Source organism: Pithys albifrons, chromosome 13, assembly GCF_047495875.1.
Source record: "Pithys albifrons albifrons isolate INPA30051 chromosome 13, PitAlb_v1, whole genome shotgun sequence".
Taxonomy (NCBI): Eukaryota; Metazoa; Chordata; class Aves; order Passeriformes; family Thamnophilidae; genus Pithys; species Pithys albifrons.
Genome location: NC_092470.1, coordinates 5840574 through 5859880, shown reverse-complemented (window position 1 = coordinate 5859880; position 19307 = coordinate 5840574). Strand labels below are relative to the sequence as shown.

Below are 19307 nucleotides of genomic sequence, written 5' to 3'. Positions count from 1 at the left end.
CCTTGGGGCTTTTTCTGCTTAAATTTATGGGGTTTGGGGTTTTTCCCCTCATAAATAAAAAATAAATCCAGTCACTTCCCCAGGATCCTGGCAATCACTTGGGTGTACCCACAGCTGTGAAGGGACATCCTGTGGGACACAGCAACATACCCTGGAAGTTCCTGCGTTGCTTGAAAGACTGGTAGAACCACAGGGATCAGGTCCTGCCTCAACCCCTCCACAGCCACAGTGAATTTCTCCAAAAAATGGAATTCCTGGGAAAAAGCAAATAAAAGGAGACGCTCACAGACTTCATGAAATGCCCGGTGGATGCTCCAGCCCAGCTGGAGAGGAGCTGGTCAGAAAGGGGTCCCCCGTGTTGCCTTTGGGTGGTGGGACAGACGCGGCAGCGATTTCTCCAAAGAACCAACCAAGGTGACGAGTTTGACAAAATAAGTTTATTTCGCTTTGCTTCGTTTCTGCCGAAACCACATTTTTCTTTTTTTTTAATTTTTTTTGGCTGAAAAAAAAAAAACCCAACCCCAACCCCCCCACCCCCCAAACCAACCCAAAATGCAAAGAACGGCATCGCTCTGCCCTCGCCCAGAGGCGACCGAGGGGCTCTGACTCCCCCTGGGCTGGGGGGCTGGGGAGCCACTGCAGCCCCCCCAAAAATCCCCTCTGCATCCCCCCATCCCCAGCCATGAATTGGCCCCCAAAACCGAGCCCTTGAGCCCCCCAAATCCGAGCCCTGTAGGAAACACTCATGGCTCTGAACGCCTGAGGGTTTTTACTCAACCTTCTTAATTTTTGTGGATTTTCTTCTCCTCTCCCAACGTTTTTTTGTGTGTTTTGTTGGTTTTTTTTTTTAAATTAATTTATTTATAGATATATTTAAAAAAAGCAATAGTCCTTTGGTCCCTAAACTCTAAGGAATGATATGACTCTGAAACAAGTAATCCTATGTCCCTGTGCCAGTGACAAGCAGGGGAAGCGCGTGTCCCGCCACCCTGCTCCATGGGATATATATATATATATACTTATTTATATATATCTTCTATAAGTCCAACATACTTTGATCCTTCTCTTTTTTTCCCCATCGCAGGGAAAAAGGAAAATCTTGCCGTGTTTCTTTATTTTCCAAACAAGCATCCTCCAGGTGAAGCGCCCGAGGCTGGTCCCGTCCCACCGGCTTTGGTTTAAGAATCCATTTGGAGCCTCTTTTCCTCATTTCTCCTGGGAAATCGGTAGCAGCAAATGAGTGCTTTAAAAAAAAACCCCAAAAACAAAGGTAGGTCGTGGCCCGGCTGCCCGGGGCCGTCGCCCTTTCCCGGGGAGGGATCGGTGAGTCCCGGCGAGCGGCCGGCGGCGAATCGCAGCCCCGGCGTCGCATCGCTGCCCTCCTTCCTTGTCCTCCTCTCGTTCCCATTAAATAACAAACAAGACCAGTTTGGGAAAAAATTCAAAAAGGAAAAGCTACGACCAAAACACTCTCTTCTTCGCTGATTTCTCCTCCTCCTCCTCCTCCTTATCCTCCTCCGGGATGTGTTGCAAAGAAAGAGAGTTACGGGTTTGGATACTGCACTTGGGGAAGGGGAAAGTCATCAGACACCGCAGGACACCCGACCTGAAAGAGAGGGAAGGGGCTGTTAGGCTGGTTCCTCCTGGGGGAGGCAGGGAAGGACCCAAATCCACTGGAAACACACAGATGGTCCCAGGCACAGAGAGCCCTGCACACAGTCAGAGATGTAACACGGCAATGCCTTGGGGAGCCCACCCCGATGGCCGTGACCCCCCCTGGCACCACGGGCCAGCCCCTGTGCCCCTCACCTCTCTGCTGCGGTCAGTAGGGTCTGTTGGCATCTTTCGGCCGCTTTAGCTGGACTTTTAGCCTCTTCATGCCAATCTGGAAGCCATTCATGGCCTGAATGGCTGCCTGGGCGCTCGTCGGATTGTCAAAACTGACGAAACCTGGGGGCGAGGGACGGGTTTGTCACCACAGACATCGACACAGCCCAGGCAGCACTGAAACCCTGTGGGATGCTCTGAGTTGAGGGTGCTGGGAGAGGGAGTTGTGGGGTAACAGCACAGCCCCGGATTGCAGGGGACTGGGTGACAGGCTGGTGGCATCTTTAGGGACATCAGAATTTGCAGAGACATGGTGAGAAGGGTCTGTGGGGACACCAGCATAAGAGGGTCCACAGCAGCACTGGAGGGGTCTGCAGGGACACTATGGGATTGGATTTGTGGGGACACTGGAGTGACAGGGTCTGTCAAATTGATGGGGATTGTGGGGACACTGAGGTGACAGGATCTGTGGGGACACCACAGTGACACGGTCTGTTGGAGCACCAGGATGGGATATGTGGGCTCAGGGGACACCTGGGTGACAGAGTCTGCAGGGACACTGAGGTGCCTCCAAAGACACCACGGTAACAGAGCCTATGGGGACACCAAGGTGACAAGATGTGTGGGGACACCAAGATCTGTGAGAGGGAGATTTGGATCCCTGAGCTGGGGATATGAGGGAGACAGGGACATCTCAGCCAGAGACCAGGCAGAGACAGACCCCCAAGATGAGATGTTGGAAGGAGATGGATTCCCAAGCAGACACTTCAGGGAGAGATGAGACCCTGAGATGGAGATGCTCAGACCTCTGAGCTGGGATGTTGGAAGGAGCCAGACCCCTGATTTAGGGATATTGGAGAGAACCAGACCCCTGAGCTGGAAGCACTGGGGAGAGCCAAGGATGGAGAATAAGACCCCCAAGCTGGGGACTGGGGAATGCTGGGATGTTGAAGTGAGCTGGATCTCTAAGCTGGGAAGCTGAGGAAAGCCAGACCCGAGCTGGGATCCTGAGGAGAGCTGGACCCCTGAGCTGGGATGCTGAGGAGAGCCAGACTGCTGAGCTGGGATGCTGAGGAGAGCTGGACCCCTGAGTTGGGATGCTGAGGAGAGCTGGAGCTCCGACCAGGGACAGCCACACCCCAGGACTTACCAAAGCATTTACTCTGGTTGGTGGCACGGTCCACAAAGACTTTGGCAGAGATGACGTTGCCGAAAGGCAAGAACATCTGCGTGAGCTCTGCGTCCCCAAACTCCTGGGGCAGGTGATAAATAAACAGGTTACAGCCCTCGGGACCTGGGTGACACACAAAGGACAGCACACGTGAGCCGCATGGTGGGGTCACCCCGGGGGGACACTAAGGAGCCCCTGCCCCACGATGGGGTGACCCCACCCCTCACCTTCTCGCTGCTGCTGCGGGATGAGCGGTGCCTGCTGGGGAAAGGCTTGGCTGATGGGAGCGTAGGCAGTGGGATATGCTGCTGGAAGAGAAACACGGAGCTGAGGCCATGGCACCCACCCCAGCCCCAGGAAGGGCTGGGACAGGGATGTGCCCCACTGTCACCCGCAGTGGAAGTGCCCCTCCAGCTCCAGGGTTGCTGGCTCTGCCTTTCCCACCCTTCCTGGCACACCAGAGATGTGGGAACAGCTCTCCCAGGAAAGATGTTGGTGAAAGCACTAACTCAGCCTCAAGGCTGAGGAAAGACAGCACTTCCAGTTGAAAAACCCCAAACACTTGGGGTACTAAACTTGATTTTCTGTTGAAAATTTGGACGTTGCTGACTGTGCTTCTAATAAAATGGCTTCTGGGCTTGATGCACTTCCACAGAAGGCTCTGACTCCCTTCTCTCCACAGCCCATCTTGGCCATCAGATTTGGCCATATGATGAACATCTGAGGACTGCTGGTGTCTTGGTGTGGAGCCAGCTCTCTGTCACCTCCCAGACCTTGCACCCTCTCCCAGGTACCACTGTTGGGTCTCCTCCACCGAGTTCTCTCAGCCCCATGGGCATTAAAACACTCTTTCCTCCATCCAAAATTTGCACGGAGGGCCATGCCAGGAGCACATCCATGTTAGTGGGACGAGGGGATGGTGCTTTCATTGGCATCTCCCCCTTTTCTGCCCTGGAGCTCATGGCAGTGCACAGCACCTGGTGCTCTCCTCATCCATCCGTGCCCACACACACACTGCCCCGGTCCAGTGTTCAACCCCAAGGGGATGTTCACCTCCCAGAAATAAGGGTGAGGAGCAAAGAGAGGAGAGATGGAAGGAGTGGGCAGTGAGGTTTGAGACCTGCATAGTGCTGCATGCCGGCATAGGCCTGCTGGAGGGGGTCTGCCACGGTGGGGCTTTGAGCTGGGAAGAGAAAAGAAAGAAGGAAGAGAGAATCAGCCAGGGAAAGCCAGGGACATGCAGCTCCCATGGGAAAGGGCTCGGCCAAGCGTCACCACGGAGGGGCAGAGCTGCTCCCTTCCTGAATTCCCTCCTCCCTGCACTGCTCACAATGCCACAGGAGGAGGGAATTTGGTGGGGATCTGATGCACAACTGGTCCATCCATCCTGGGGTGGGGAGCACCCCCGGAGCATCCAGTGCAAGCAGAGCACACATCTCCAACCCCGGGGGTGTCTCCAGCCCCATGGGGTATTCCCAGTCCCAGGAGTGTCCCCGGTCCCATGGGGTGTCCCCAGTCTCAAGGGTATCCCCAGCCCCAGGGGGTGTCCCCAGCCCCACAGGGTGTCACCAGCCCCACAGGGTGTATTCCCAGTCCCAGGGGTGTCCCCAGTCCCAGGAGGTATTCCCAGTCCCAGGGGGTGTCCCCAGTCCCAGGAGGTATTCCCAGCCCCAGTGGGTGTCCCCAGCCCCAGTGGGTGTCCCCAGTCCCAGGAGGTATTCCCAGTCTCAGCGGGTGTCCCCAGTCCCACAGGGTGTCCCCAGCCCCACAGGGTGTCCCCTGCCCCACAGGGTGTACCCAGCCTCAGGGGGTGTCCCCAGCCTCGTGGGCCATGGCAGAGCCCTCAGGCAGGCGGGTACCTGGGTATGGGTGGATGCCGTTGGTGTAGATGGTGTCGGAGGTGGGCTGCCCGTTGGTCTGGGGTGGCAGGGGGCTGAAGCCGTTCACGCCGATGGGCGCAGCGATGCTGGGCACCGGCGCTGTGCTAATCCCTGGCGGGGTGCTCGTACCTGCGGGAGGGGCAGTCAGCGCCGCAGCCCCCCAAGGGTGCTGAGCACCACGTGGAGGGGGTCCTACCTGAAGAGGGGGTGAGGGGGGCGGCCACCAGCCCGCTGACGTTGAAGGCGGCCATCTGTTGCATCTGGGCAGCAGCGATGGCGGCCATGGGGTTGAGGCAGGTGCCCTGGGCAGCCGCCATCAGGGCTGCCTGCTGCTGCATGATCTTAGGGAAAGAAAGGGGGGAAAAGGGGAAAAAGAGTGAGAGGCAGAGAGAAGGAGGGAGAAGACAGGGTAAATTAGCATCCCCACATTGCACCTGGACATGGGGGGCTCAGAGGGATAAAAGCCACCTGCTGCCAGACCCAGGGACACGAGGTTTAGGTGATACTAAATATGGGACCTCTGTGCTCTATAACCATCCTCACCTGGGGGGTGAAGCCTTCTGTGTACCCCCAAAAGGGGGTTACACCAGCCCACGCAGGCACTCACACCCACTGGCACTTCCATGGGCCAAACCAGTCCCCTCACCCACGGGGCCCCCAGAGCCCCCCTAGGAGTCCAGCAGCTCCTACCGCTTGCGTGTAGGCCCCGTAGGCGCCGAACTGGATGGTCATGGGGTTGAAGATGCCCAGCTGCCCTGCCATCTGATGCATCCGCCGCAGGGTCCTCTCCTTATCCGTGTCTGCAAACTTCACCACCAGGCTGGACGAGGCACCCTGAAGTGGGAGGGAAGATGGGGCTGATGGCAATGTCCCCAAAATGTGTCCCCACTGCAGGTGCTGGCAGCATCCTTGGCCCTGGGGACGCTGCCTGGCTTTGGCAGCAACCAGCGATCGATGCAAGGTTTAATTATAGCCAGCTTTTCTCCCCTGTGGCAGCTCCCTGACCTCTGCTCCCTTTTTCCTCCTCATTCACAATTCTGACCTTTGGCGTTAATTAAACAGCCCCTTTCTCCAGCACGGAGGGAATTAGCCCCGCGCTCCCGCCCCTGGGGCTCAGTGTCCTGGCAAGGCAAGGAGGAACCTCGGGGTGATGAGGCCAACAAATTGCTGTCTGTAGGATTTTGATCCAATTAGACAGAGGATCAAATTAGCTGGTGATGGGATTAGGCAGGCAGAGTGGGGTCGGACGGTGCAGGGTGCGAGCCTGGCACTTACCGGCATGGTTTGGCTGCCATGCAGGCTGTTGATGGCAGCCTGTGCCTCAGCGTGGCTGCCGTATTTCACAAAGGCACAACCTAAGGGCACAGAAGGGACATAGCACAGGTTGGATTTGGCCACTGGGGGTCCACAGGATGCCCACCTGGCACCCCAAAGCCCACCTTTGCTGGCTCCGTCGGGCCCTCGGAGGATGGTGCACTCCTCGATCTGGCCAAAGGGCTCGAAGAGGCGGCGGACGTCGTCCTCGCTCTGCTGCTTCCCCAGCATGCCCACAAAGAGCTTCCTGTCTTCTAAAAACAAAACCAAGCCCGTTGGAGAGCAGGATGTCACTCACCATCCCATCCCCTTGTCACAAATGGTGTGTGGAGACAAAGAGCCAGGTGACACCAGAGCATGGGGAGAGAGCAACAGCAATCCCGGGTTTATCACCTCCATCCTACAGAACACTCGGGGTGGGAAAAGCTCTCCTGTGGGGAAATTGCTGAGGGGTGAAGCCGGGAAAAGCTGTTGCTTTAGGGAGTGGAGCTGGGGCTTTTCCCAGGGGTGGAGGGGCCAGCTCCCCCCGGCACTGAGGCAGGACATGGCACGGAACAAAGAGAACCCACAAAGCAGCAGCATTGCCTTCACATGATCGACTCAGAGAACAACCCACAGCCTCCGGCCGTGCCCGGGGGACATCAATAACCCAAACACAAGAGAAGGAGAGTAAATAATGAGAATTTCATGATTATTACCAGCATCTGTCTTGTGCGGCTGTGCGCTCCCGCCGCACGCTAATGGCATTTGACAAAGAAAATAAGGTGCCCTGTCAAGAGCGTTGCTGGGGAAATAAATAAATAACGGCAGTAGACGATGAATGCTCCGTCCGTTAAGGTACTGGGAAAATTAGTTAAGGGAATAGGGCTTGTGTGTTGTCTGGTTAAACATAAACCATCTCCCGGCGAGGGGTGCGGGCTGGGCGGCCCAGCATCACCTTCTGGGCGAGGGGGCCGGGGCCGGGAGCCCCCACTCTCCCATCGATTTTTAATCCTTCAATTACACTCAGTAAGTGGCTAATTTATTTGCCTGGTCGCTCTGGGACATTCCGCAACCAGCTCATGGTGTGTTTAACAACGGGGTTTGAATAGGGGGGTATCTAGCCTGGCCAGCCTGCTGAAGGCAGAGGGCCCTATGGGAGCATCCCATGTGTCCAAGTGCACCTGCCTGCCCAGCGACACAGCAATTGAGGGATTTTGATCCAATTCCTGCAATTTTACCCAAATTATCACCTCAGCCTTGAAATGCTGCAGTCCCATGAGCTGCAAACACCCACAGAGAATTCAGGGTGAGGGGATGGCAGTTTCTGTTTGCGAGGGACTCAGGCCATGTGTGGCCAACTCCTGCACCCCAACTCTGCCGAGGGCCCTGCAGGCAGCTCTGGGCAGGGAATTGGGTGGTTTGGTAGATAAAGGCAGCGTGGGAGAGTGGCTGGCTGTCCTCTGTCCCCCAGGATGCTCATGGTATGACACCAGGATGATGTCAGGACATTCCCATGATAATTTCGGTATGTTCCCCACTCCCTGCTGGCAGGACAGGGAGACAAGATGGCATTTGCCCCGAGCTCAGGTTTGGATGCCAGCAGCAAAGGCAGCTCCCATCATGGTTTCTCTGCAAATCAAACTGCCCACAGCAGCCTCTGCAATGACACCACGTGCCCCATTTCCCCCAGATGACCCTGTGCTCCCCTGCCTGTGCCAGGCAGCCAGGGAATTAGGGACCTACCTCCTCGGCCCTCGCTGTCGGCCGGCTTCACCTGGATGGGGCGGTTCATCTGCAACACACAAGCAGGAGTGGGTGGTCAGTGTGGTGCCCCCAAACCCTTCCCATGGGGAACAGCAGGATTTGGCCACAGACTGGCACAGGGAGCCAGGGACAAGGGGAGGGACCTGCAAGAACAGATCCGGGGCTCGGGGCCACGCCAACCTGGGCATGCCACGTGCAGAGGGCGATGCTCCGGCCCTGGGGATGGGCACCTGGTGCCGCAGGCGCCCGCCGGGCCGCCAGTGCCAGGCTTGGCCGCCTGCCTGCTTTCCTCGACTGCAAAGGACTGCAGAGGCAGCAGCAGCACCCTGCCAGCCCCGGCCCCTCCGGCACCACCGCCACCACCCTCCTTTCCCCAGACCTCACCCAAATTTGGCCTCCTCCTTGTCCCTGCCGTGTGTACCCGCAAGTGTGACACGCGTGTGCAGCAGGACACGCCGGGCGCACACACACATCCCTGGCCTGCTGCCCCACAGAGCCATTTCTCCTCCTCTCTCCCCCTCCTTTTTCCCCTCTTTTAGCCGAAAAACGCTACAATTATGGCTGTTTCCATGGCAACAAGCATGCTTCCCCCGCGATGCTGCGGAGCCCGAGCCATGTGCTCGATGGGGTCGTCACGGCAACGGCGAGATGTCACGCATGACGGCGTGGGGGTGCACACACAGACATGTCTCGAGCACACACGGGGCAGTCACCCCCACGCAGTGTGCACCCTCATCCTGGGGTGCCCCCACTGCACCCCCAGAGGGGGTCCCCAAATTTCAGGGCTGCACCCGGGCAGAGCCAGTCCCCCTTCTCATCAGGGCGAGGAAGAGGATGGATAAGAGAGGAGAGGAGGGAGGTTTCCACAGCAACCACCTCGTCTCCAGGGAAACGTGGAGAGAAATGTCAGCACAGAGCTGGGGATGGTCCAGGGAAGGGATTGAGTTCCCAGGAGCCACAGGGTGGCACAGAGGGACACCTCACCCATCCGTGCCACCAGTCCCCCGAACATCCACCCCGTGTGGGGCAGAATTTGGCTCACCTCAAACCTCGGAGGTTGTGACAGCAACCAGACCCTAAAAGCAGCACCCCTGCCCCCACATCCCTCTGTGGCCAGGAGAAGGGAACCCCAGTTCGGGAGGGGCTGCTCCACCTCCACTGACCCACCAGCCCCATTTACCAGCGTGATGGCCTTTGCTGGAATAAATTTCCTGTGCCCGCTGCTGTATGCTTAATGTAATAAACCCAGCGAGGATGATTTAGAATAACATTTACGGAGCCGCAGAGTGTCATTTTGATGTGTCTCCCGTCTCCGCTCGCCGGTTATTAAACTGTATTGATTCCCCGGGAGCGGCTGATGTTTATAAATGTCAGGCCTCAGGGACTGGCTAACCTACCCCAGGGCTGCTGCACCGTGCCTGGGAGAAACTGCCCTGGCCTCTGGACACTCCCAAAAAGGGGGTTTGGTACCCTTGGATTGCCGTGTCCCCATTATGGGGTGCTCGGTGACCCCCTGCACCCACTCCTGTGGCACCCAGACTTCCCACTGTGGCCAGTTGTCCCCACACCACCCCTGCACTGCATCCACTCCATCACCACTGCTGCCCAACAGCTCTTCATCCATTCTGGCATCTGCAAACAGACATCCAGGCATCTGCCCCCGCTCCTGATACCCATCCACACACCCCTCAACACCCATCCATCCATTCATTCCCCCATCCCAGACACTCACACAATCACCCAGACATCCATCTCCCCCCAGGATTCACCCCCCATCCATCCCCCAACACTCATTCCCATAGCATCCATCCACTCCCATAGCACACATCCCTATCTCCAATACCATTCCTCAACACACAACCAACTCCTCAGCATCCATCCATATCCTCAACACCAATCTTTATAATGCCCATCGATTCCCATAGCATTCATCCACATCACCAACCTCTATTCATCCATTCCCCAACACCCACTGCCATAGCATTCATCTGTCCCTATAGCATCCATCCATCCATCCATCCATCCATCCATCCATCCATCCATCCATCCATCCATCCATCCATCCATCCATCCATCCCCCCAACACCTATCCATTCCCATGGCACCCTCACACCTGCCCATCCATCCCCCATCTCTTCAACACACACCTTTCCACCACCCCAACACCCACACATCCACTCCCAATTCCGTCCCATCTCCCCTGCCCCAAGGACATGGTCACACCCCACGGTGACAGGAGACCTTGGCTGGGGTGTCTCATCACCCACAGAGCCCCAGCTATGGCACTCCACAGCAAATCAGTGCTGTCCCACAGCCCAGACAGGCCCAGGGTTGCTAAACCACCTCCTGACTGCTTGGGCACTGCCCCCACACAAATTTGGACCCCTCCTACTGCCTAGGCACTGAGAGAGCCAGTCCATGGTGAATCACTGCCAAGAGGGACACGGTCACTTCTGGCCTTTGTTCCTCAGCATCACCCTCCTCCTCCTCCCAACAAACAGCCGGAGGATCCAGCAGGCCATCACGCATCCAAATGAGCTGAGATGGAGGTGGCGGGTGACACTGGAGCAGCAGGCACCCGTGGGAGCCTGGTGTCCATGTCAACCAGGAGCCCCCAGGCAGCCAACACTGGCACAGGGAGAGAGGAACCAGCGTACAGGCAGTCACCCATCACAGGAACACCCTGCCTGAGCCTCGGGGGTGACCCACAGTGAGGGGACACAGCCAGCCTGGGGACAGTCACACCACCGTAGAGCCCTGCACGTGCACAGCCACGCAGGCACACCCACACACACAGCCCCACCCCCCTACAGCTGCACACTCACACCTCTCTGAGCACCACCACAGACCTCTCAGCACCCTCCATGCACACCCACACACCCCCTCACACCCCCTCCCCGCCCCCAGCACAGCCGCGCGCTCATGCCCACGCAGCGCTGCACAGCCAGCACTGGTGCACACCCACGTGTGGCCACGCACCCTCTGCACTCAGCCCCACGTACACCCGCACACCCTGAGCCCTCAGGAGAACCCACGCACCCACAACAACACCTGCAGCACCTGCCATGGATCCTGCACAACCGTGGGCACGCATGCCGGGGTGCACAGCCAGCACCGGGGACACAACAGCCTTTGCCTCAGTTTCCCCACTGTGGCTGCAGGACCCACAGTGTGACACCCTAGGACACTGCTCTGGATGGCCACGGCACACCCCAGCAGCACCCACATCCCATCCCCAGCACCACCCACACACACCTGGGCCTGTGCACCTGAGCAGCTCCCAGCACACCCCCAGTGCAGGAGCCCATGCAACACCCGTGTGCACACCTGCATCTGCTCACACCCATGGGAGCACATACCCGACACATTCACAGCCCCACTGCTGCCACTCGCCCGGCCCACGTGCACCCACACCCCATCACTGTCACTGAGGGCAAAGACACCCCCAGCACCTCTTTACACACACACACAGACATCAACACGCTTGCACACCCGCCAACACCCACCTGTGCACACTCGGGGGGGTAAAGCTGTACCCCCACCACTGCCTGTGGGTACAGCACCCTCTGAGCACGGCCCCCTGCACACCTGCAGCCACACACACACACAAACCAGGGTGGAAAAATACACCCTCCAGCCAACACACTGACAACAAACCCATCCCTGGGGGCTGATACACACCCTCACCAACACAGGCATGCACAGTCTCCATCCCTGCCTGCAAACACACCCTGCCCACCAACACACCCCGTCACTGGATGCAGGTACACCCTGCTCACCAACACCCACACTGACACACAGCTTCCTTGTGTGCAGATACACCTCCTCACCAACATCCCCCATCAATATCTTCCCCATCCCTGGATGCAGATACACCTCTTCACCAACAACCTCCACCAATACCCTCCCTGTCCCTGGATGCAGATACACCTCTTCACCAACACCCTCCACCAATACCTTCCCCATCCCTGGATGCAGATACACCCTCTCAGCAACACACACACACAAACACAGCAACAATCCCCCTTCCTGAGTGCAAACACCCCCTCATCAGCAACAATCACCCTGGCAACACATGCACCCCATCCCTGGATGCAGAAACATCCTGCTCAGCAACACCCACACCTTCCATCCGTGGGTGCGGATACACCCCTTCACCAACACCCCCCATCCCCATCCCTATCAGTGGGAGCAGATACATCCTGCTCAGCAACACCCCCACTCACACACCCCTTCCATGGCTGCAGATACACCCTGATCAGCAACACCCCTCCATTCCCATCCCTGGGAGCAGATAACACTCACTCTCCAACACCCCTCCATGCTCATTCCTGGGTGCAGTAATACCTTGCAACACCCACATCCCCATCCATGGTGCAGATACACCCTGCACACCAACACCCTCTCACCCCGACCCTGTGCGCTGATGTACCCTGCTCATCAACACCCTTCCATCCCCATCCCTGTGTGCAAAAACATCCTGATCACCAACACTGCTCCGTCCCCACCCCCAGCCCATCCCTGGGAGCAGATACACCCCTCCATTCCCATTCCCATCCCCATCCCTGGGTTCAGTACACCCTCCTCGCCATCGCCGCTGCTCACACCCCCCAATCCCTGTGCAGATACATCCCCGCACCATCATCCCCGGCCAACACCCCTCCGTGCCCACCCCCGGGAGCAGATACAGCTCCTCGCCATCGCCCCCACTCCCACATAGCACCCCCGGGAGCAGATGCAGCCCCTCAGCATCACCCGCATCCCTCCTACAACCCTCCCGGTGCAGCCCCCCCACGCCGGCACGGTCAGAGGCTGCCGGGCGGTGCCGGGCCGTGCCGGGCCGGGCGGAGCAGAGGCGGCGGCAAACAAAGGCGGGGCCCTACCTCGATGCAGAGGATTTTGGACCCGGCGGGCACCCACAACACGGGCGGCCGCGGCCCGGGCGCCGGCACCTGCGGCAGCTGCATGGCCGGACCGGCCGGACCGGCGCGGCGGCTCCACCCGAGGCGGCTCGGCTGGGCTCGGCTGGGCTCGGCTCGGCTGGGCTCGGCTCGGCTCGCGCAGCTGCGCGGGGGGCGGGGCAGGGGCGGGGCGGCCGCAGCCCCGCCGAGCCGAGCCGGGCCGGGCCGGGCCGGGCCGAGGGGCGGGGCCGCGCGGGGACACGCCCCTTGGACATGACACGCCCCATCCCAGGATACGCCCCCACATGGACGGGGGCGGGGCCTGGACGGGGATGGGTGCGAGGGGGTCGGGGGGTGCGCAGGTGGAGGGGTGACCACAGGTACAGAGGTGTAAGCACAGGTACAGGGGTGAGCACAGGTACAGGGGTGAGCACAGGTACAGGGGTGTAAGCACAGGTACAGGGGTGAGCACAGGTACAGGGGTGTAAGCACAGGTACAGGGGTGAGCACAGGTACAGGGGTGAGCACAGGTACAGGGGTGTAAGCACAGGTACAGGGGTGTAAGCACAGGTACAGGGGTGAGCACAGGTACAGGGGTGTAAGCACAGGTACAGGGGTGTAAGCACAGGTACAGGGGTGACCACAGGTACAGGGGTGTAAGCACAGGTACAGAGGTGTAAGCACAGGTACAGGGGTGTAAGCACAGGCACAGGGGTGTAAGCACAGGTACAGAGGTGTAAGCACAGGTACAGAGGTGTAAGCACAGGTACAGGGGTGACTACAGGTACAGAGGTGTAAGCACAGGTACAGAGGTGTAAGCACAAGTACAGGGGTGAGCACAGGTACAGGGGTCAGAATAGCTATAGAGGTGTAAGCACAGGTTTAGGGGAGTGAGCACAGGTACAGAGGTGAGCACAGGTATAAGGATGTGAGCACAGATGCAGGGTGTGTGAGTACAGTTACAGGGGTGTGAACAAAGGTACAGGTGTGAGCAGAGGTATGGGGGCTGAGCACAGGTGCAGGAGATATGAGCAGGTAGAGAGGTGTGAGCAGGTACAGGGGTGTGCACAAGGTGTGTACAGGTATACAAGGGGTGCACAAGCACAGAGGGGTGTGCACAGACACAGGTGAGCACACGCAGGTGTGAGCACCAGCACAGAGGTGTGAGCACATGGTCACACTACTCAGATGGTCCCCATGCCCCAGCACAGAGGATGTGCAGAGACATGTGCCCTCGCAGGGCACATCACATGCCCGTGTGCCTACATGCACACATGTGCTCACGCTCCCCCTGTGCTCACCCTGTGCTGGGGTGCAGGGCGAGGGCCCAGCAGCCAAGGCAGCCACACACCTTGCACACTCATGTACCTGATGAGAACCCTCAGGCCTCCTCTAGGCTGCCAAAGCGGGCTGTTGCCTCTTAAACCTACTGATGCCCAGCCCCACTGGTGACAGCGCAGCCCAGGAAGCCACATCCCCTCAGACCTTGTCCCCTCAGTCCTCGTCCTCCTCTGCCAACCCCACACACCCACAGCAGGGATTGATATTCACAGGCCCCAGCGTGTTCCCCAGCCAACCCGCGGGTCTATTGATTTTTATTTAGGCAAATAATTAAATATTTATTTTCACTTTGTTAAGCTCGGGAGGTCGGAGCCCACAGAAAGCGCAATAGCACGCGGGCAGCAGGAAAATCGATGCCTCGGTTTGTGGCCACTGGAAGTGGCTCCCACCCCTCGGGGAGGTGTCACTGCCACCCCCCCCACCCCCCGGGGAGGTGTCACCGGCCCCCCCCACCCCCCGGGGAGGTGTCACCGGCCCCCACCCCCCGGGAGGTGTCACCGGCCCCCACCCCAGCTCACCCCACTCCCCGGGAGGTGTTACCGGTCCCCACCCCAGCTCACCCCACCCCCCTGGTGTCACTCACCCCGGGCAGCGTCTTCTGCTCGTGCAGGGCGCTCTGAGCCTTCAGCGCCGAGTCGCGGGCGCAGTAGGTGAGGAAGGCACAGCCTGCGGAGATGGAGAGAAGGGGTCAGTGTGTGGCCTGGCACTGTTGCAGAGCCCCGGACACATGGGGGGCTGGTGGCATGGATAATACGGCACTGAGGTGTCCCAGCACCATGGTATCCAGCATCCCAGCACCCCGACACCCTGCTACCCTGGCACTCAACACTGGGGCATCTGGCACTTTGGTACCCTTGCATCCAGCACCTCAGCACCCTGGCACTGTGGCATTCAGCATTCCACCATCCTGGCACAGTGGCATCCAGCATCTCTGAAACCTGGCATGGTGGCACTCAGCACCTCGGTACTATGGTATCCTGCCACCCTGGCATTCTGGCACCCAGGATTCTGGCATGTGGCATCCTGGTACCCTGACACCCAGACATCAGGTGGGCACCAGTGGGGCCAGAGCTCACCACTAAAACTGGGTGGAAGATGGAGCAGCAGGATTAAGGAAGGAGCAAAGCAGGAGCAGGCAGCACATGGGCAGTGCTGCCCCGGCCCCAGGCTCTGGGGAAGGCCACAGTCCACGTCCTCCATGAAGCAGATCTGTTTGTCAAGGCCACACCCCCCAGCTTGCTACCACGCTTCTCCCAGCCCCGAGCATCCTCCTTGGGATGAGACTCGTGTGGCGAAGGCACTCCAGCTCCTCCGACATCGCGGTGCTTCGGGAATCGGGAATGCGCCTGGGGTGAGGTTTTCCCACGCTGACTCACGCTGCTGAGCCGAGCCGCTCGCTCGCACGGAGCTGGCGGCGACAAGCGAGCCCTGGGGACAGGGTCCGGTCCTCCTCCCTCCATCTCTCACGGAGCATTCCCGGTCCTCGTGCCACCGCTGCACCACTCCCTCCCCGAGGGCTCCCCCCCAGTTTGCCGGGGTCACATCCAAAAGCGTCTGAAAGTGATATTAAAACAGCAGCAAAACAGTTTCTCTTCAACAAAGTAAATATTTAATGAATAAAATTGACATTGATGCATTTTTAATATTGGCACAATTAAATCCGCCAGCTGATTAAGTATTAATAACTCTTAATAAGTACAATCAGCGTGCCTGGGAGAAGAGGCAGTGCGGTGGCAGGGCGGGGGACACCGAGGGATGGGGTCCCTCGCCTGCCTTGGGGTGTTGGGGACATCTGTCCTCACCGGAAGCAAGGAGAGATCCCCCCGGCTCAGTATGACCCCGCTGTGGGTGGGAAGCGGAGCTCAGCACAGCCGCTTGCCTCAGTCCCGGTGCCATTTCCAGTGTTTACCATCCGTAATCACGCTAGCTTCCTCCTCCCTGCTCTTCTTTCCCTTTTTTTTCCCTTTTTTCCTTTTCTCTGCAGGCGACAATGTGGACGGTGCCCGGGCGTTCCGGAGAAGTTTGGAGGGCAGCGCGGGAGCGATTCCGCTCCAGAGCCTCGCCGGGAGGGAGGATGCCATTCAAATTAGAGGAGTGTCCGCAATTAAATCATGCGGCTGGGCCGCAGCCGTTGAAGCCTGTTATGGAGGAAGCGCCGAGGGGGCCTGCGAAGGTGCGAATCCCGTTGCTCTGAGCACACAAACAGCTTGGGAGGCACCTGGAGACATTTTGGAGGCCGCGGTGCCAAGAAGGGTGGAGTCCAAGCGGCTGCCCCACGGCCGTAGGGTATCGACATGGTGGCATCTGCAAGTGCCGAGTTTTGTTTTCCCAGAAAGTCGCAGCAAAGCAGGTGCTTCTCGTGGCACAGGGGCTCGGTGACAGCGTGTGGATCCTGCCCAGGGGACACTCTGAGTGGCCCGACCCTGCTCCAGAGCTGCAAATCCCGGCTCATGAATGGGGGATTCTGGAGGGGCCTCAGAGGTGCCGTGTGAGCCCCTCGGTGTGTCACAGCGTGGGCAGGGCTGCCCCAGCCATGGTGGGTGCCTGCATCCCAGGTGGGTGCCTCCATCCTCGGGGTGCTCCAGTGGTACCCAAAACTCATGTGGGTACTCAGAGCCAGACAGGTGCCCCCAACCCAGGCAGTGTCCAAAATTCCATTGGGGTGCTCCCAGCCCTGGGGTGCTCTGTTCTAACCTCAGGTAGGTGCACCCCAGATGTCCCCATTCCAGAGGTTCCTCCACCTTTGATGGGTGTCCTTTCCTCTGGGGTTCTGCAATCTTAGGGGGTTGACATACCAGGATGCCCCATACTGGGGTATCCCCACTTCAGACGTACCTCCACCTTAGGGGTACCTCACAGTAGTGTGGCCCACATTAGGTGTACCTCCACCTCAAGGGTGCCCCCAACTCAGGGGTGCCTTCACCTCAGGGGTATCCCCTCCTTAGGGTGCCCCATACTTATGGGTTCCTCCAGATCAGGGTCCCTCCACCTCAGGTGTAACTCAGCTGAGGGGTGCCCCATATTTGGGTGGGTGCCTCATTTTCAGGGGTACATCACCCCAGGGGTATCCCAATCTCAGAGGTGTCCCATACCAGTGTGTGCCACTTCAGGGGTACTTGCAGATCATGGGTGCCCCATCTCAAAGTGTCCCACCTATGGGGTATCTGTACCTCAGGGTGCTCCACCTCAGGTTATTCCATCTCAGGGGTGCTTACACTTCAGAAGTGCTTTCTTTTCAGGCTTGTCCCACATCAGAGATGTCCCACCTCAGAGGTTCTCCTGTCTTGGGGTGCTCCACCTCGGGATATCCCACCTTAGGAGTACCCCTCTCTCACGGCACTCCATCTCAGGATGTCCCACCCCAGGGGTGCCCCATAGTTAAGTGCCATACCTCAGGCTGTCCCATGTGAATGGTACCTCACCTCAGGAGTGCCTTCACCTCAGGGGTGTCCCACCTCAAGGTGTCCCACCTCAGGGATACCTCACACATGGGTGTCTTCACCTCGGGGTCCCTCTATATCAGGGTACTCCACCTCAGGTTATCCCACCTCAGGCTGTCCCACCTGAGTAGCACCTCAACTGAGAGATCTCACCCCACCTCAGGGCATCCCGCCTGAGGGGTACCCCTACCTCAGGGCACTCCACCTCAAGCATCCCACCAGAAAGGTACCTCACGTCAGGAGAGCCCCATATCTGAGTGTCCCTCCTCAGGGGTACCTCACCTCAGGGGTGTCCTCACATCAGGGTGCCCCACCTGAGGGGCCGGACCCCTCATCTGAGAGGTTTCCCCCATCTCAGGATGCTCCACTTGAGGGGTACCTCACGGCAGGGGTCTCCCCCACCTCGGGATGTCCCACCTCAGGGGTGCCCCATACTCAGATGCCACATCTCAGGGGTGTCCCACCTGAGTGTTATGTCACCTGAGGGTCCCCACACACCTCAGGGCATCCCACCTGAGTGTTACATCACCTGAAGGGTGTCCCCCCACCCCCGGGTGTCCCACTTGAGTGCTACATCACCTGAGGGGTCCCCCCACCCCCGAGTGTCCCACTTGAGTGCTACATCACCTGAGGGGTCCCCACCCCCACCCCCGGGTGTCCCACCTGAGTGCTACATCACCTGAAGGGTGTCCCCCCACCCCCGGGTGTCCCACTTGAGTGCTACATCACCTGAGGGGTCCCCCCCCACCCCCGGGTGTCCCACCTGAGTGCTACATCACCTGAGGGTCCCCCCACACCTCAGGGCATCCCAGCTGAGCGGTACCTTACCTCAGGCCAGCCCCCGCCCGTGTGCCCCGCTCAGGGTGTCCCCCCCCGCCCAGGGTGCCCCCGGTCCGGCGCCCCCGCACCTTTGTGCATGCCGGTGAAGCGATCCTTGAGCACGGTGAGCTCGTAGATGCGGCCGAACTCCTCGAAGAGCGGCTTGAGGTCGCTCTCCTCCAGGTTGCGCGGGATCTGCCCCACGAACAGCTTGATGGCGTCGTGGTCCTTCATGGCGATGGCGCCGGGCGGGCGGCTCAGCCCGTTCACCCGGCCGCTGTTCGCGGTGCTGAACGCCGCCCCCGCCGCCTCGCCCGCCGCCGCCGCCGCCGCCGCCGCCATGGCCCGCCCGGCACCGCCCGCCCGCCCGGCACCGCCCCGCTCGGCTGGGCTCGGCTCGGCTCGGCTCGGCTCGGCTCGGCTCGGCCCCGCTCGGCCCCGCTCGGCACCGCCCCGCTCGGCCCCGCTCGGCTCGGCTCGGCCCGCGCCCGCCAGCGGGCCCGTGACGTCACTGCCAGGCCCCGCCCAGTCGCGCCGCATTAGCATAATGAGGGGGCGGCGGCCAATCAGGGCGGGGGGCGGGAAGAAGGGCGGGAGGGCTACTCACTGCTGCCCCCTGTCGGGCTGACGCGGAGCCCCCCCCCCCCCCCCCCCCCGCCGCCCCCGGCACCCCCATCATCGCCATCACCCCCGGCGCCCCCATCGCCCCCACCACCCCCGGCACCCTCATCATCGCCATCACCCCCGGCGCCCCCATCGCCCCCACCACCCCCGGCACCCTCATCATCGCCATCACCCCCGGCACCCCCATCGCCCCCACCGCCCCCGGCACCCCCATCATCGCCATCACCCCCGGCGCCCCCATCGC

General features: G+C 59.7%; 1 protein-coding gene and 1 pseudogene across 7 annotated transcripts; both read right to left on the bottom strand.

Moving 5' to 3' along the window:
• Positions 1-418: 418 nt before the first annotated feature.
• Positions 419-18751, bottom strand: CELF6 (CUGBP Elav-like family member 6). Of its 7 annotated transcripts, none has more exons than XM_071568959.1 (13): positions 18529-18751; positions 14764-14846; positions 7918-7966; positions 6318-6446; positions 6154-6233; positions 5569-5712; positions 5075-5219; positions 4858-5007; positions 4119-4181; positions 3226-3306; positions 2978-3121; positions 1810-1950; positions 419-1606 (listed from the first exon to the last, which is right to left on the bottom strand). In XM_071568959.1, the coding sequence occupies exons 1-12, from the start codon at positions 18671-18673 to the stop codon at positions 1823-1825; spliced, it is 1341 nt and encodes a 446-aa protein (XP_071425060.1). In that variant the 5' UTR covers positions 18674-18751; the 3' UTR covers positions 419-1606; positions 1810-1822. The 7 variants fall into 7 exon arrangements, with proteins under 7 accessions (XP_071425060.1, XP_071425061.1, XP_071425063.1 ...); XM_071568960.1 differs by having other exon boundaries at positions 3226-3303; XM_071568962.1 differs by having other exon boundaries at positions 6318-6443.
• Positions 13263-14203, bottom strand: LOC139677912 (NFX1-type zinc finger-containing protein 1-like; annotated as a pseudogene).
• Positions 18752-19307: the final 556 nt, after the last annotated feature.

Bases quoted from the DNA above. Each gene is read 5' to 3' on its own strand.
- CELF6 (XM_071568959.1), bottom strand. From the start codon at position 18,673: ATGAAGGACCACGACGCCATCAAGCTGTTCGTGGGGCAGATCCCGCGC. The intron at 7,967-14,763 runs GTGAGTGACACC...TGTGTGTTGCAG, and splicing joins AGCAGAAGACGCTGCCCGGG to ATGAACCGCCCCATCCAGGT. The intron at 6,234-6,317 runs GTGGGCTTTGGG...CTGTGCCCTTAG, and splicing joins GCCCGACGGAGCCAGCAAAG to GTTGTGCCTTTGTGAAATAC.